The sequence below is a fragment of the Typopeltis vanoorti genome, chromosome 17, assembly GCF_054136105.1.
Source record: "Typopeltis vanoorti isolate ZY-2024b chromosome 17, IOZ_Tvanoo_1.0, whole genome shotgun sequence".
In the NCBI taxonomy this organism is placed as follows: Eukaryota; Metazoa; Arthropoda; class Arachnida; order Uropygi; family Thelyphonidae; genus Typopeltis; species Typopeltis vanoorti.
Window position 1 is genome coordinate 104,917,307 of NC_143565.1, and position 13,683 is coordinate 104,930,989.

The 13,683-nt window shown below is 33.1% G+C and overlaps 1 protein-coding gene across 2 annotated transcripts in view; it reads right to left on the reverse strand.

Moving 5' to 3' along the window:
* The window catches only part of LOC150097736 (equilibrative nucleoside transporter 1-like), a 220,988-nt gene that overhangs the window by 191,427 nt on the left and 15,878 nt on the right, over positions 1-13,683 (reverse strand). For both annotated transcript variants that reach the window (XM_090407249.1, XM_090407250.1), the window contains exon 2: positions 9,705-9,786. In XM_090407249.1, the coding sequence (XP_090263375.1) occupies positions 9,705-9,786 (82 nt within the window). The remainder of the gene's footprint in view (positions 1-9,704; positions 9,787-13,683) is intronic.

Below are 13,683 nucleotides of genomic sequence, written 5' to 3' on the forward strand. Positions count from 1 at the left end.
CTGATTGCCCTACCTATCTTTGCGTTATCAGCGAATAGCTATATATCACATGTTAAATCCTTCCCAATGTACAGATTGAATTACAATGGACCAAGTACTGATCTTTGAGGCACACCACTATTAAGGTTACCTTGAATCTTGCAGATTGATATGCCCCATATGCAGTGGTGAGCTATGGAAATTTTAACAAAGGCCTCGTCGAGCAAAAAAAAAAAAAAAAAAAAAAAAAAGCCGTATTTCACACAAAACCTTTTATTAATACAGCTTGTGTACAAATGCTAATCAAAAAGTATGAGGGAGACAGTCAACCTAAAGGCTTTCATTTTTAAACAAATATTTCATGATCTAAACAGGAAATATTTGCATGCAATCATCTGTGTTATTTATCTTACATAAGAAAAATATTTTTTAACTATCAAAATATAAGAATAAAATCTTTTATAATCGCACATATACAATAGTCCGCATTTTTTCTAAACAAAATAAATTTGTTTTGTTTGCAATAGAAGTTTTTATGACAAACAATCTATAAATAATTAATAAATATTATCTAAACACAATACTGAAATACGTTATATTTCTCTTTTGTTTTTATACTTCAAGTGATAATCAATGGTGGTATCAATCAAGGTGCATTATTTTATAGTCCAATTTATTTATATGTGATTACCAAAAGTGAATTCTTATTTGTAAAATGGTAGTAACAGTAACTATAATACTTTATTTAATAAATTCACTTTCGAGACGATGAAATGATTTTACATGGAAAAAAATAATAATAATAACTCGTATTTACCCAGAAAAAACTCACTCCTTTCCAGGTTAACATTTACAAAATTTACTTTAAGGAAACATTTATGATAACAGCTGCCACACTTTATTTCCTTCCTCCTAGAAACACAAGACGTGTTTCTAGGAGGACCTATAGCCGAGCGATGATTTTCTAGAAAAGATTTGACATGGATTCGGATTAAATTCATTCAAGGGTTTCCCATTTATACATCTTCTTCTTTGTCTATGATCTCTTATGCTTTTAAATGTCGAGATTTTGCCAAAGAGATTTCCATGCCATCCTGTCCAAGGTTTGTTGTTTTGCTTCTTTCCAGTTAATTCCCTTCTTTTCCAATTTTTCTTTAATTTCCTTTTGCCAACCTTTCCTGGGTCTGCCTATGTTTCTTTTACCTATTTTCTGGCTTTCGTATACAGTTTTTGCTATTCTTCCATTCGATTAAGATGTCCAAACCATCTCATTTGGGCTTGTGTTATGAATTGATTCAGAGGTGCAACTTGAAGGCTGTCTCTTATGGTTTGATTTCTTATTCAGTCTAGTCTTGTTTTTTGTCTACTTTCCTGAGATATTTCATTTCAATTGCTTGTAGTTTATTTGTGTTTCCTGTTGTTAAACACCAAGACTCACAACTGTATGTTAATGTTGGTAGAAACACTGAACAGTACACTGCCATTTTGGTATTCTGGGTGACTTCTTTCTTATCTAGGAGTGGGCCTTTCATTGCATAGAATAGCTTTGTTCCCCCTCTTATCCTGTTGTTAATTTCTGTGTCTAGTCTACCATCTTCTTGTATATATGATCCCAAGTATTTAAAGGAGTGGACTTGTTCCAGTTGATGATTCTCTATTTTTATTATGTGTTTTTGTTGGTTTCTAGATATGATCACTGTTTTAGTTTTATTTATATTTATGGTCATATTCCTTTTCTTTGTTTCTTCATACCAAATGTTGATATTGTACTGCAGATCTTCAGCTGTATTTGCTAGAATCACTACATCATCTGCAAAAGCCATGTGTGAAATCCTGGTTTCTTTCAGTTTCCTGTATCCTAGGTGGAACTTTTTTGTTTGGCATGCCTTTAAAATTTCATTCATTACTATGATGAAGAGAAGAGGGCTGAGGATACAGCCTTGCCTCACTCCTATATTTGTTTCAAATTCTTTTGATCTATTATTACAGGTTCTTACATAATTTCTATTACTTTTGTAGAGGCTTTGTATGGCTGCCATTAAGTTATCTTGTATCTTGTTTTTCTTTAATGTTTGCCATATTAAGTGTCTAGGAACTCGGTCAAAGACCTTTTCAAAATCTATAAAACATGAATGTAGTTCTTTTCCATATTCCAATGTTTTCTCTGATATTTGTCTAAGACTGAAGATAAGATCCTGCGTGCTTCTATTTTTTGGCTTTTTTTCACCATGCTGGGAATTTCGTTTTGTAACTTTCCAGTCAAAGCCATTTCCACTAAATCTCTAAAATCATTAATTTTAATTTCATATTTCAAAATGAAATTTAAAGATCTTATTCTCTTTTCTCCTTCTAAGCCATATTGCATTTCATCCAGTGTATCCTCTATTTGATTTCTAAGCGTCGCTTCTAAAATATGGGCATATAATTTTCCTGAAACGCTTAAAAGCGAAATTCCTCTATGGTTTTCACATTTGTGGTTGTCTCCTTTCTTAAATATAGGGATTATTATAGCTACTACCCAGTCTTTGGGAATAATTTTCTTTTTTGTCTCCTTTCTTAAATATAGGGATTATTATAGCTACTTCCCAGTCTTTGGGAATGATTTTCTTTTTCCATACAACATTGAATAGGTGTAAAAGAAATTTTATGGCTTTCATTCCTAAATTTTTTACCATTTCTGGTGTTATTTGGTCATGGCCTACTGATTTGCCATTTGCCCAGTTTTATTTTATTTATTGCTGCTAACAGTTCATTTGCATAAATTTCTTCATTCTGATCTTCTATTTTGCTTGTGTGTCTTGCTCTTATGGTTCTATTTTTTCCATGTCTTGCATCTTCCAATAATTCTTGAAAGTGCTGTTCCCATCTTTCCATGATGTCTTTGGAATTTGTGAGTAACTTTCCATCCTTATTTTTGATAAACTTTATGGGACATTCTTTCTCTGACCTCATTCTTCTTAAAACATTATAGAAGAGTTTTTGGTTTCCTTTAAAATTTTGTTCTAAAGTATGTCTGAAGTCTTCCCAGCATTTTCTTTTCTCTTCTTTCACTAAGGTCTTTATTAAGGACTTTATTTCTTTGGTTGTTGTATAGTTCTCTATCAACCTGCAGCTTTGATGTTATATATCTCTTCCATAATTGCTTTTTCTTTTTAATTTCTTCTTTTAGTTCTTCAGTCTACCAGGGTGTTTTATGTTTTTTCTGTTTATTATTTAATGATACATCACAAATTTCTGTGCTTGTTTCTAGAAGAAGTGTTTTGAACCTGTACCATAGGTTTTCTACATCTTTGTCTTCATATATCTCTTTTTCTACTTCTTTCATCTTCTCTTCTATTTTACTTTTATACTCAATGGCTGTTTCTTCTTTCTTTAGTTTGTAGTTCTTTATCTTAACATTTATTTCCTTGCTACTTTTTCTACATTTTTCAACTTTTATTTTATGGATTGTTCCAATACTAATAAGTAGTCACTGCCTATTTCAGGACCTCTATAGACTCTTGCATTTTTTGTATACTTCCGGAACAATCTGCTTATGATGGCATAGTCGATTATAGATTTTTCATTTCTACTGGGCTCTTTCCTGGTAAACTTATGGATTTCTTTATGCTTGAACACAGTATTCGCTATTACTAAATTATTTGTAAGGCAAAGATTTATTATTCTTTCTCCATTATTATTCCGGGTTATTTCTCCTTGTGATCCCAACACTTGTTTCATTTCCTCATCTGCTTGATTCCCTACCCGGTCATTAAGGTCTCCTTGTAGTATGATATGCCCTTGAACTTCTTCAATTGTTTTTTTGTAAGAGTTCGAAGAATTCATCTTTAATTTCTTTATTAGCATTATTGTTTGGACCATATGCAACAATTAAAGTGAATACTTGGTTGTCTGATTTAAAATCTATAGTGATTGTCAACAACCTTTCGTTTATTAGTTGCCATTTAGTAATATATTCTTTGAGATCTGGTTTAATTATGCAAGCTACCCCTTGTTTTCCCCATTCTCTTGGATTTATCCCTGAATGGAAAAGTATATATCCATCTTTCATTTTCTGGCAACCTTGACCTTTCCTTTTTTGTTTCTGTGACTGCTAGCAGATCTAATCTTGATTTTTTAAATTCATCTATTAATTCATTTTCTTTTCCATGTAGACTTTTAACGTTCCATATTCCGTATCTCATGTACCTTTTTCCTCACTTTGTCGTTAACCATTTAGGCTAAACTATTAACCATTTAGGCTATCTCTTTGTTATTTCTTTTAATGGGTGAAATTTTAAGGTGTGCAGGGGATTAGCCTTCAGCACCCGAGTCTGGTGGTGGGGGCTGCCACCTTCGAGTCCCCAGACTGGCCTATGAGGGGAAGTGCTATCCTGTTGGTCTGCGGGAGGTATTTTATTTCTCTCCTACCCTTCATAGTAAACTATGACGAGCATTCCCCGATCCACAACCAGGGGACACGCCCGATGGTGGTTACAGGTGTCCCCACAGGGGCCATTTATACACATTGTCATTAAATCTGAAAAATATGTTTTATAGTGAGAGAAGATTTCTTCGGCGTTACAATATTATTCATCACACTAAAAGCTCGTTCGGCTTCAGCGCTGCAAACTGCAATTGTTGCCATAATCACTTTGGCTTTTTTTCACCATGCTGGGAATTTCGTTTTGTAACTTTCCAGTCAAAGCCATTTCCACTAAATCTCTAAAATCGTTAATTTTAATTTCATATTTCAAAATGAAATTTAAAGATCTTATTCTCTTTTCTCCTTCAAACCATGGACACGTACATACACATTTTTAAATGTATGTAATAACATACATTTAAAATGTTTTTCAGTTCTTCATCTTCCAAATCCTCATAATTTTCATTTTTAAGTTTAAAATTACTTTGCTGCATTAATCTATCCTTTAAAGACAATATATAAGAGAGTTTAGTAATGTTTCTCGTGTACTTTGTGAATTCTGATTTTGCTTTCAATTGCTATTCCTTCAAATTCTTTTGATTTTAACATGGTATCAATTTTAGATTCATAAAAACCTACAGAATTTTTAAAATCATTAATTGCATTAATTGTTCACATGATTAAGGAGTTAGCCCTTATAATACTTATATTGTGACTTTGTAGAGCTTCTGACAAATATGATAATTCTGTAGGATATCAATCATTAATGCTAGATCTTTTAAAAATTCCAAATTGAGAAGTTGGTTTAAAAAGCCCTTATATTTATCATTTGATGCACAATGCTTCCATAAAGTTGGGTAATTTTTCCATCCAGCAAGAGCCGTTCGTAAACTGCAAGCTGCCCATCGTGGTCCAAACACATGGCATCTTTAAAATTTCGATACCAAGGTCTATTGCAATCGTATTTAATTCTCATTGATTTTTTGATGATTGATGATAAAAAGCATATAATTTATCCATAAATATTTCAAAATGATTTATTCTTTAATTTTTTTTTATTGAATCGTCTAATGCTAATTGTAAATGATGAGCTACACAATGCCAAATCACAATGTTGGGAAATTTTTGTAATAGTTTGATTACAACACCTGATTTGTTTCCTAACATTACACTAGCCTCATTAGAACAAAATGCAATGAGATGATTTTTTAGATAGTTATCAGAAAATCCATATGAATTTAAAGTAGCAATTATAGTAGCATGTATACATTCGGTGGTGGCATTTTCTAGTTCTACAAGATCTACAAAAATCATACATGATTCAGTGAGCTCAACTTGTATGTCGATTTGTCTGCTATTACAGAAATTTTGCAATTTTTTTCTATTATTTTGGAGAATATTTCTCATTTTATTTGCTTAGAAATATGTTCAACTATTCTAATTCCCGAGAATCTAGAATGCAATGATAATCCTAGATCAATACCATTTTTATTTGCAGCTCGATCAAATCTGGTAAATCAGACATTGGTCAGTTTCTCTTCACCAAACTATAAACAGAATTAAACATTTTTGAAGTTATCAAAATTTCTTTTTCATTTAGTTCATCAATTAAATTTGGTAATATAGATTTGCAACATTCTTCATTTATTTTTATGATTTTATTATGAGAAAATGATTCATTATGTTTGGATAACTTTTAATGCAAAGATGCGGTTCTTGAGTCTGTAGTGTTTCCATTTGATTCTATTTTAATTTCTACCCATTTCTTTGATAGATGACAACTTTTTTCTCCTTCAACACCTAAATTTTTATATTTTGAGCAAACACGACATCGTAATTTACCATTTTTAATTTCTAACCACTTATATTGCGTTTTGAAATACAATGCTTGCTTCTCATTCCAACAATCAGGTAAATGATTTTCTTTTTCTCCTCCAACTTGTTGCATATTCATTGAATCAATGTACGTATCATCTTCAACTTCATCTTCGACTTCATTTTCAACTGCAGTAGAATCAGCAGAATCACTTTTCATTATTTTTTCTTTCCCAAAAAAATTTAATAAATTTGACTGTCTTTTCATGTTTCACAGGTAAAAATACTTTTACAATTATAAAAATAAAATTTGCTGAATATACAGCTTTTAAATTTATTATTATATTTAGATTTTAAACACAAACAATTGTGAGTACTGACGAACACAGAACTAATGTCCAGTGGAGCAACCCGTTGATGACAGTTTTACGAACATTTGATTGGCTACCAGAAGGGAGAAGGGCTAAGATAGCGCATGCACTTATTTTATTTTCAAACTTGGGCGCATTCATTATAGAGGAGTTGAAACAATAATTCCAATAATCTATACACTGCCCAATAGGTTACCATATGAGTTTGTCACTTAATATATTTCAAAAAATTATGTTTTTTTTTTGAAAAAATAAAAAAATAAACAAGAAGAACAAGGGGCTCGCAAATTTGAGAAAAAAATCGTTTTTTTTTTCTCAAATTTGTTTTTTTTTTTGAAAAAAATAAAAAAATAAACAAGAAGAACAAGGGGTTCGCAAATTTGAGAAAAATTCCTCAAGCAGCATGTGACAGAAGGAACCTCCAGTTCCTTCTGCCACATGCTGCTTGAAGAAGCTGTCTCGCAACAGCTCAATAAATTCAGTTTCATTCTTCTCATGTGATATCATAGCTATCCAATCAATATTTGGATAATTAAAGTCTCCCATTATGATTACTCTTTTCATGCTCATCATATTTGTTTGTTGATGCATTTCTTCATCATTAGAATCACTAGGTCTGCAACAACACCCCACTGTGTATTTAATCTTGTTAGACTCCACCTCCCACCAGATGGCTTCAAACTCAATGGCACAAGAAAATTTTTTACTAGTATTACAGTTCAGTGCTGGCCTGGCTGGCTTAGTTAATAGCACTTTCCTCGAACCAACAATAGATCATATTCAAATTCCATTGTGGGATGGATGTTTGTAAATAAATATCTTCAAAGGTGGTAGATGAATTTTACTCAGACCACTTCACTCCTCCACTAAGCAAGTACCTAGTTAATGGTGGTGTAAAGTGGCTTGATAAAGTTCCATGTTTGGTCTCTAGAGCAGTGATGATGAACCTTTTAGGCTCAGTGTGTCAAAAATTTGGAAACTGCCATACTTCACTCTGCTAGCATGCCTCCCCTTCTCCCAAAAAAAATAAATCAATAAAAGAGAAACAATTCTTTATATATTAATTTATCTAAAAAAAAGTACAGTCCAATCATGTGTGGTGTTATGCATTATATATTGAAGCATGAAATAATTACAAAAATGAAATAAGTAAAACAATCTCAGACAGATGTAAAATAATAATAATGAAAAAATATACATTATTAAAACAGTTTCATACAAAAGAAAAATCAGTGATTTACAATAGAGAAAACAATGTGCACATTAATAATTCCAATAATCTATACACTGCCCAATAGGTTACCATATGAGTTTGTCACTTAATATATTTCAAAAAATTATGTTTTTTTTTTGAAAAAATAAAAAAATAAACAAGAAGAACAAGGGGCTCGCAAATTTGAGAAAAAAATAGTTTTTTTTTCTTAAATTTGTTTTTTTTTTGAAAATTATGTTTTTTTTTTGAAAAAATAAAAAAATAAACAAGAAGAACAAGGGGCTCGCAAATTTGAGAGAAATTAGGCTTAAAATAGTGCACTAAAAATTATCCCACTTTTAATAGTAATTTTGAATTGAACTGAAAAAGAAAACAAAAAAAAAAAAAACAATGGAACACATTGCATTTGATTTGATTAACATCAATTAATGACTTTTTTGTTGCTGAGTCTTAATGGATAAGTCTGAAATTGAAGGCAGGTACTTTGTGCACTTCAAGCCCAAGCGAACAGCACTAACTTCATCTGTCAGTCGGTTTCTTTTTGTCCACTTTAATGTTGTTTAATGCCAAGAATAAGGTCTCGTAAAGTATGTAGAGGAAAAAACTGTAAGTAAATTTTAAGTAAAGCCATTGCTAGATTTTTAAGGGTGCTAAAAGTTTCTGGTATTCAGTTCCAAGCATTCAAAATTTCTTGTTTGTAGTGGCACTCTGCATTCTGTAGGCAATTTCTTTCCAAATCCTCAAGTCAAGACCTCAGGTCAACAAACACTTGAGTCCAGATGCTGGCCTGGAAATATGCTAACTGCAGCTCTAATTTTTCAATCCATTGGAAATCGTTTAATTCCATAAGCTTAATAATAGCATCTTTATTTTGCATATCTAGACACAAAAAAGGTGCATATTTCAGAAGAGTTTCTTTAATAAATTCTCCTTCACTGAGGGCCTTTCCATGCTGAGCTATGGAGTGAGCAATGCTGAAACTTGCTGAATTGTTAAATTCATAGGGTCTCTTAATTCTTTAAAAATAATTAATTCTTTTAAAATTCTCTTTAAATTCAAGAAAGTTATTTGATTGACACTCTTCGTGGTGTAGCTGCTGAGAAATGTGTTCCTTCCTTGCTTTCTCACTTTTTTCCAAAAGCACTGATGATTTGTTTTGAAATGTCTTTTTACATTCCATGTTCTGCTTTCTACTGTTTCTTGGCACAATGATTTGCTGTTTTTGTCAATAATGCTGTTCTTGTCAGTCCATGCATCTTGAAAGCTTCGACCACTTTCTTTATCACACAATCAGGATTTTTTAATTTGAGTTCCTCCATAACAGGGTTAAAATATTAAAGACTTTGTATTACAAATTATGAATTTCACAAGAAATCAAAAATTGTTAAACTGGAACAAAATAATTCAACGCACTTCTTGTTCACACAAATGCAAAAGTTGAATTGAACTCAAACAGGGAGAACAGTTGTTGTTAGGTGATGGTGAATGCCGGCATGTCACCATTGACGTGTGTCCTTATTGACAAGGTTTGCCATCACTGCTCTAGAGCATTGTTGTGGAACTGGCTAACAAGAAACCCATCCATAGCAGTAATGCTAACATGCAATAGGTATACAACCAATGGTGAGAGTATGTTGCATAATAATAAAAAAAAAGGGGGAGGGGGATGACTGTCAAGGATTATCACCTTGCTGCATGCTGCAAGAAGAAAGAAAGGGAAAGAATGTTGTTTGAATTATGGCTGAGGCAAAAGGGAAAAAGAACGTTGTGGAATATATAAAAGGTCCATTGAGTATATCACGCAAACTTTTCTTTGCTTATGCTTGAATAATATAAGAAGGGGGGGAAAATATAATTAATCAAGTATAACATAGTATCAGGTATAATCAATACAAAACATTAACTTTCAGCAAACACTTACATCACTTGCTGTGATGAAAAAATTCCAAGGAAGCATTATCACAAGTCCAAGAATTCCAAACATTAGTAACACCTTCTTATAGCTGTTTCAAGAATAAGAAGACAATGATACAAACTTAAACAAATTTAATCTCATATTGTTTACATTATAATAACAAAGATTTTATTATTATTATTTTTATTTTTTTTATTATTAATTATGCGAGTACTACATGAAGTCAAAAGACTCATTGCAGGAGACCCACATTATCCAACAACACAATACCTACCATACATCTCCATAAACTTATTCAATTGTGGAGTGCTCACAACCATCTCTAGCAATCCATTCCACTCATTTACCACTCATAAAGTAAATCATGTAGCCAGTACGCACTAACCACACTTAGCCAACTTCCAAGTGTGACTCCTTGTTTTCCCTATACTCCCCATGTATTAAAAAATTTCTTTTGTGTCAATCTTATTGAATCCCTTTAGTAATTTAAAAGTTTCTATCATATCTCTTCTCCTCCAATTGTCAGCTAAAGTCTGCAGCCAACACATTTCCAATCTATCCTCACATGGAACATTCCACAGACCTGTCCCCAGCTTGGTTACTTGTCTCTGAATCCTCTTCACCATCTCTCGATCATCCAGAAATGCAGGTGGCCACATGTTGACTTATCTGTAGAGATAAGTCAACATGTGGCCAAATCATAGCCTCATAAAGAGATATAATCTTTACTGTCAATATTGTTCTTCAACATCCAAGTAATCCTATGTGCTATTTTGCCAACTCTTGCAATGTGTCCTCTAAATTTCAAATCTCCATCTACCATCACCCACAGATCCCTAGCCTCATAAATTTCCTGTAATCTATAATTATCAATATGATATGAAGAATGTAATCTTATCATCCAAAAATGCATTACCTTACATTTCACAACATTAAATTGACAACCATTGACTTTTACCCACACTACCAATTTATTGAAATCATTCTGCAAGATATCTATATCACCTTTATCAACTATTGCCCTCTCCAGTTGCATCATCAGCAAACAAGTGGCTGTACCCCCCCCTAAATTTTCTGAAATATCATTAATGTACAAATGAAAGAGTAGTGCTCCTAGTACAGAGCCCTGGGACACTCCACTAGTTACCCTCATTTGCCTTGATTCCATTCCACCATAATTTTACATATTTTAAAATTGATAATTTTACATGCAGTATTCTATCAAATGCCTTTTCAAAGTCCAGCAGTATCATAGTATAGCCATTTCCTTTATCCAATTCTGCTGTCACCTTATTATAAAATGTTAATAAATTACTGAGGTACGACCTCCCTTTACAAAGACATGCAGCCCTTATAGAGTATCACATTCCTATCCACCCATTCCTGAATTTTACTTTTAATCAATTTTTCCAATACTTTAACCATTACTCCAGAGATACTAAATGGTCTGTAATTTGCTACTTTGCAACTGATGGACTTAGCAAAGTCCATCAGTACCATGGTATAACCATTTCTTTATCCAATTCTGTTTTGACTTTAATATATAATGTGAATAAACTACTAAGGCAGGAGCCACCTTTTACAAATTCATGCTTCCTCCATCACAGAGTTTTGTATTTCTATCCACCCATTGCTGAATATTACATTTAACCACCACTCCGGAGTGGTGGTTAAATGTACTAATGTATTAAATGTAGTAATTGGTAAAATTACTAATTGGTTTGTAATTTTATACTTCTTGGAGCCACTTTTATGCAAATGCAACTATCTTCTTTCCACTCCCTAAGAACCCTGTCCAATGATGAGATTAAACAACTTCGTCAGAGATACTGCAGTTCTCTTATGCATTTTCGTAGCAGAATGCTGACATACCATCAAGGCTTGGTTGTTTGGTTTATGGTTTACTGGTGCAAGAACAGTAAAGGTCATAGTGTACCAGAGCAAAGATTACAGCAGTACATAAATAGTCAAAGATAAATTACTAAGTATGTATGTACAAAAATTAAGTTAAGCAATGCATTATCTACATATAAATAAAATTACAGCAAAAGTTACACAATACACAAGGTCAAATGTTATAGCAGTGTATAAACAGTCAAAAATAAACTAGTAAATAATAAATATATATATATATATATACAAAAAAGTTAAGCAGTGCAGTATCTACATATAAATAAAATTACAAATGTGCTTGTACACATTAATTCCTTGTAAAACGTTAAAATCATCATGCAATCTATTTCAGTCTGGTAACATCTGCCTGAGTGTATATGGTTTGGCTAAATAAGTAAAAATTTCATTCTTCTCTCATGCAAAGTGCTGGAACTCCACCAGAATCTGATAAATAGTAAGATGCATGTTGCATTTTTTGCACACAGGTGGGTCATTAGTCATAAAGTGAATAAGAATGTATAAGATGATTGTGACCTATGCAGAGCCTAGCAAGAACAACTTCCTCTATTCTCTTTCTATGTTGACTAGAATGCCAATGTTAAATTTCAGGCTTGATATCATTGTAATTTGTTTGTCAATACTTCTTGCAATGATGACTGCCATTGAGCAACTAGTTTTGATCTTATATGGTGCCTGAATCCTGTATATGGTACTGTTAAACAGCATGTCGAAAAAGTCAGCAGCTGCAGTCTCATTTCTGTTAATTCCAATATGGCTGGGAATCCAGTACATCCAAACAACAAAATTAAGGATTTTCATTTTGTACAACAGTGTAACACTGCATACAACACTGAATGTGGATTATACATAGGAGAGGAATTGGCCGGTAAAAGGGCTCAGAGTCTGTATAAATTAGTTTTCTTTTATATGCCCAAGGGCAAAATGAATGGCATGCAACTCTGCTGTATAATTACTGCAATCAGGTGAGATCTGGTTGGCAATAGTAATGTCAGGCAGCACACCATCAGTATAAATGGGCAAGAAATCAGAGTGGGCTGCTCTGTGTGCAGACAGATGGTGGGTATGATTTCTATAGTTGACAAAGGGAGAGGTTGCAGGATGGAGTGCAAACCTGCCATGAATGGATGGATGCTGTTATGTTTGGTGTAGGCAATGTTGTCAACATTCATGACAAAAGCTTGCATAGTCTCTTCAACATGCATGCCAAAAGGACATAGGACAGTCTGACATATGTGATATTCAGCATCTCAATGCAGAGAAAAAAGACCAGTCCACGTATGATGATCTGGAAGAGATTATCTTCAGGCCATTATTATTATTATGGGTCTCCCACGATGAGCCTGTTGAGTCATCGTGCATCAATTAAGAGACAACTGTTTCCATCTAAGTGATAGATGTGCAAACAGCACCAGTAGCTATCCACAAACTCTGATGATGGATGGGATCCAACCACTGCAGGTTATTCTGACTTGCAGAATCATAGACTTGAGACCCATAATCCAGCTTTGAGCACATAAACACACAATAAAGATGAAGCAATAAAGATAGATCTGTACTCCATTCAGTACAGGCCAGAGTGAGAAGTAGATTCAATGCTGGCTTGCACTTTTCTCTTAGTTCATGAATGTATGCAAAAAACGTAAGTATTCCATCAGTCCCAAGAACTTGGCTTCCATTGCTTCTGGAATAGCAGTTCATCCCATTCTTAATTCAGGATTTGGGTGAAGAGTGCATTTTTGATAGAAGTGTACACAGATGCTTTTGTTTGTTGAAAACTTGAACCCATTACTAAGAGCCCATAGAGAAACACGACCAATTGCTTGCTGAAGTTGCCCTTTAATTACCCTTATATCACAAGAGTGTGAGTAACTTGTGAAGTAATCAACACATTGAATGTTGTCTATAGTGGAAGGAAGCTGTTCAGTGAATGAGTTAACTTTGATAGCAAAAAAGTGTCACACTTAAGATACAGGCTTGGGAGACAGCACACTTCCTACTCTGACTTGGAAAGTTTGCCAGGACAGAAAGTTTTTAATAAATACAGGAAGGTATCCTCCAAGTTCTAGGTTAT